Source organism: Pollachius pollachius, assembly GCF_949987615.1.
Source record: "Pollachius pollachius genome assembly, chromosome: 19".
Lineage (NCBI taxonomy): Eukaryota > Metazoa > Chordata > Actinopteri > Gadiformes > Gadidae > Pollachius > Pollachius pollachius.
Genome location: NC_136952.1, coordinates 15,058,281 through 15,063,342, shown reverse-complemented (window position 1 = coordinate 15,063,342; position 5,062 = coordinate 15,058,281). Strand labels below are relative to the sequence as shown.

Below are 5,062 nucleotides of genomic sequence, written 5' to 3'. Positions count from 1 at the left end.
ATCTGTCACACCAAGCGTCATGCTGCCGAAAGAAAATTCACTGCAAAAGAACATTTTTGGGTTTCCAAGTGCAGGGGGCTCTCTTTTGAACAAAGACAAAAACAAACATTACATAACGGACTGGATCAGTGACTAGAGACAACGCCAACCTGCCTCGCCAGAGAGCCGAGTGGAAGGCAGGAAGTGGATGTCGGTGGATTTAGCCTTTGGAAACCCCCCCCCCTCAGTCTGTGAAGAGCATGAACCCTGAGAAGGTGGAGTACTTGTTGCTGTTGCCCCCGTGAGCCTTGCCCCCGTCCAGTTTGATGAAGACCTCGTCTCCGGCGTCCAGGTGAAGGATCACGCTGTTGCTGGCGTAGTCGTAGCTCTGGTCCTGGTCCTGGGCGATGGCGCTCGCCCTCACCTGGAGAGAGACAGGGTTAGCCCCCGGTCACCCAGCAGCGCTAACGCTGGCGACCAAGACTACAGGCTCTGGATCCTGCACCGCCCCCATGAGTGCAGTACCGCCTCACTGTAGAGATATCGGTACAAAGATGGACGCGTAAGCATTGTAGCCAAGTTGCTTTGGATAAATCCACCTGCTTATTTACTTTCAAATGGAAAGAATGATGTGGTGATGGTGAGCAAGGAGGAGAAGGAGTTTTGTTTTTGGTCATATGTGTCCGACAATGTGTAACGTGTAATGTTTGTCCAGACACGGCAGGTCAGAGGGACGGACCTCATATTCCTTAGGCCAACACCCTTCTCAAGTCATTGTCGGCTGTTTTTAGTTTTAAAATCCCCTTTTTTAAATATGATCCAAAGTACAGCATCAAACTCTCACGTTGGTGCCTGCTGCAGGGCGGAAGCGGTTCCTGTTCTGGCGAAGGGTTACCAATTGGGATGTCATGCTGAACCTCTAGCCGACCTCTGAGGGAGGGCGCTATAAATCCCCCTCCTCGCAGACGCCCAGACTGCTGCGACAGGTTCCGGGCAAAGTGAGAACCAAGAAGGCCGCTCTGCAGTTGTAATTAGCTCCGTGGCGCCCTGGGCCGCAGACGGGGCTCACAGAGTACGACACGTTCAACCCTGTGTGACAACGTGATGATGGATGTCAGGGAGATGAGGGCATCTCTGATCTGACCTCTTCCTCCTCCCCCTCTCCCTCCCCCTCGTCCTCCCCCTGCTCACCCTGATCTTACCCTCTTCCATGTGCCAACCCTGGCTATAACCTGTCCTCTGTCTGCCGGTGCATATGGTCGCTGTGTAACGGAAAACGCCGTAGGGACACCCATTATGGACAGTGTCGGTGGACGGGATTTGGGTTGATGGGAAAGAGGGGAATTTAACCTGTGTAGCCATGAGGCTCATTTGTGTTTAGCACGCTAGCAGAGTGAATCACCAAGCAACTACCCCTTATTATTTTTGAACTGACCTTTAAACGCAGGGTTCAAAAAGTAATGGTGCCCTTAGTACTTTTTGGTGTTGTTGCAGTTGTGTTGGTAATGTGACTTCAATAATTAAACACTTTGATAAGGAGTTTGAACTGAAAGGGGGGAAACTAGATGGGGGGGTCATTAGGGGTCTGCGACTCTAGATGATGATGATGATGATGATGATGATGATGATGATGATGAAGATGCTAAGATTGTGCAAATGAATTGCTTACTACCGTTATTACAAGAGGATGAACAATTTTGCAGGAAATAATAGTTGTTGTTGTTCTTGGTGTTGGGTTTACAGGTTTCTAATCATATAAATATGTATATACAGCTCTTTTTAATTATTTCTGATACTTACAACCTTTCCACCTGGGATAAATATTAACATTATATTACCCTATCTAGCCATGGCAGCACAGACAGTTTTATTTATCATAGGTCTAAAATGGCTGGATTAAAAATGCCGGGAGATAAAACAAGACCAAACATCCCTCTCATTATGAACCTGTTTGGAGCGCGTGACTTCCAGCCTAACCAGTCCGTCCACCACCGACTATTTGGCCAATCTCCTCGCTTCAAATGGTCTCCGGGCTTTGATTGACATGATGTTTGATCACAGGCTGCTGCACCCAGGGCTTAAAACATATTAGAAGACATGAATATGGGGAATTTGACGGTTTCATATATTTAAAACCTTTTACAGCGGGGTGTCAGGGGGGGAGATATCTCCAAGCAACACCTCACGCTTTGCGTGAAGCGCCCTGTATTTCAAAGGGCACCTGCTTTGAACCTGGCCGGCCCGCGGGCCCCGTTTTGATGTGTGCAAAGTCGAGATAGGGGCATGCTCCCTCTCTCTCTCTCTCTCTCCCCTCTTTGCGGTGTGCATGAGGGGAGGTGTAATGGGTTAGCGTTGCAGGGGCTGACAGCATGCCACTGGGCATTGTCATCGCGTGGTGTAGCACCAGGCTAACGTGCAACTCGCCCATCGCTGCACACATGATCGCATGACTACTCACGGGAGACTTCCACCGCACTGCCTACTCCACTGCACGCCTCCGATCTATCGGTGCGGGGTCACTGTAGCGCGCAAATCAGGCTCAGGCAGTTGTAATGTAATGTGCCCATCAGAGTTATTGTTTGCAGCTTGAAGAGCTTTCACAGTGGAAGTCTCTCTCTCGGGTTGAAGTTTGCTCTGGTCAAGTGCACAGTTAATGAACACAACCCCTACTTATCAGAAAACCGTCAGAAAACAGGAAAACGGTGAGCACAGTTTATGGAAAGGGGTAAACATAGACTAAGTACTGCTACTTACTTCATCTGGAAGTATTGACATGCTGTGCTTGTACAGAATATTGATAATCATCCCAAAAAAAAAATGTTTTTGGGGAAGAATAGAGGCTAGGGAGTTTGACCCCCAGCCTAACAGCACCCGTTTGAACCTGTAGGCATCCTTTGAGCAATACCCCTAACAGTCATTGATGAGCTATCTCTGGATTAACTGTGTGTGGCTTTAGATAAAAGCGTGTGCTGAGCGATTAAAAAATGATAAAAAGTCTACAGATCTGAGAATGTTCAAAGGAAGGGAAGACTACTACCCACCAGGCCGTTCTTGATGAGGTCGGCCCACATGCTGGTCCCGTCCCCGCCCCTCATCAGCACGTTGTAGATGAAGAAGTAAGTCCCGGGGATCTTGCAGATGAACTTCCCCGAGGGGCCCTGGAAGTTCTCGCCGATGTTGGTCACCACGTCGTCGAAGCGCAGCACGTCGTAGCCCTCCTGCGGGTTCCGCAGGCCCGCGTAGAACGCCACGCGCGGCACGGTGCTGTACGTGGCCGCGGTCACCGCCCCCCGACCGCCCACCGCGCCCAGGACCCCCGCCCGCACCACGTCCACGCCGTCCCCCGGCGGACCCTTGGGTCCCGGCGGACCGGGCTCTCCGGGCGGTCCCGGGGGTCCGGGCTTACCGGGGCGTCCGTGCCTGCCCTGCGGCCCGAAGACCCCGTAGGTGGGCAGCGGCGACGGGCCCGAGATGCGGACGGCGTCCGAGGCGTCCCGAAGGTGGTTGTCGTCCAAGGGCGGGTCTGTCGTCACGCCGCCGCCGCCACCTGTTTCCATGACGCCCGTCTCCGTGTTGGTGAAGGGGTCGCAGACCATCTTGCAGGTGCCCAGCATCTCAAAGTGCGAGGGGGTCTGGTCGGCGTCCCCGGCGGCGCCCACGGAGCTGACCAGCACGGGGATGAGGACCACCAGCACCAGCACCAGCATCACCCCCACGGCGGCCACCACCAGGGTCTTTCTCCCCAGGCTGAGCCGCGACCGGGGCTGGGCTGCCAGCGCAGAGCTCTCCGGGGGGGGAATGGTGGCGCGTTGTGGGGAGGTGTCCGGTCGGAGGAGCGTGGAGGAGAGAGGAGAGGAGAGGAGCGAGGTGCTCTCCACAGAGAAGCAGCGTGGAGACAAAGCCAGCCTCACAGAGAAAGAGGGAGAGAGGTGGAGAGAGGGAGAGAAAGTGTGTGTGTGTGTGTGTGTGTGTGTGTGTTTGTGTATGTGTGTCTAAGTATAAGTGTGTCGTGTGTGTGTGTGTTTGTGTGTGTGTGGGGGTGTGACACAGGGCAGCTCTGTCAAAGGAAGGCGGGACAGAGGGATGAAGAGGAGGGAGAGTGAGCGGGAAGGAGGAGGAGAGAGTGAGAGGGAAGGAGGAGGAGGAGGAGAGAGTGAGGGAGAGATGTTGGGAGAGGAGAGATGGGAGAGAGGGGAAGGGAGGGAGAGAGTTGATGATAAACAGGAGTGATAGATAGAGAGAGACTAAACAGGGAAGGAAGAGGGGCGCAACAACAGTTGGACCGAGATTAAAGAAAAGAGGAGAGAAAGAAATCAAGAAAACAAGAAAAAGATCAGTTAGAGGAGGAAGCGGAGGAGAGATCGGAAATGGAAACGAGGAGAGAAAAGATTCAAGTGTAAGAGACCATAGATATGAGGAGAAGAGAGGAGAAGGGATGACTCTATATGAGGAGAGAGGAGAGGGGGTCGGGGAGGGGGAAGGAGAGAACTAGATGGCATTTTCCTCCTAGCAGATCTGAGGAGATGGAGAAATGAGGAAGGGAAAAGAGGGGGGAGAAGATTGCCATGGGATTGTTGCCCATGGGGTGGATGAGTTAGAACACACACTCTAGAGCAGAATGTGGAGGGGAAAGAGTGTGTGAGTGTTTTTATGTGTGTGTGTGTGTGTGTGTGTGTGTGTGTGTGTGTGTGTGTGTGTGTGTGTGTGTGTGTGTGTGTGTGTGTGTGCGTGTGTCAAAATAATATTACCATATCAGATTCAAAGATCACACGCCCGCACAACCTGTTCCGTTTGATAATCATTTTGTGTGTCAACATATCAGTATTAATGTTTGTATATAATATTAGTCCTGCTTCAATATTAGGAACTGTGTGTGCGTGAGTGCATGCATGAGTGTGCGTGCTTGCGTGCGTGCGTGTGTGTGCGTACGTGCGTGCGTGTGTGCGTGTGCCCAAGCTTGTGTGTGCGTCAACGATGGTCAGTTAAAGTGCACCTGGAACATCTCTATAAAAAAAATGACCAGACTTGTAATGAATCTGATTTTCTTTTATTAATTATTTCACCTTGATGAGGTGTGTGAATA

The 5,062-nt window shown here is 51.8% G+C and overlaps 1 protein-coding gene across 1 annotated transcript; it reads right to left on the bottom strand.

Moving 5' to 3' along the window:
* Positions 1-223: 223 nt before the first annotated feature.
* On the bottom strand, positions 224-3,779 carry LOC307090679 (C1q-related factor-like; the record flags this gene model as incomplete). Its single annotated transcript, XM_079757426.1, has 2 exons — positions 3,021-3,779; positions 224-403 (listed from the first exon to the last, which is right to left on the bottom strand). Exons 1-2 carry the CDS (start codon positions 3,684-3,686, stop codon positions 224-226), a joined length of 846 nt encoding a protein of 281 aa, XP_079613552.1. The 5' UTR covers positions 3,687-3,779.
* Between the last annotated feature and the right edge of the window lie 1,283 nt (positions 3,780-5,062).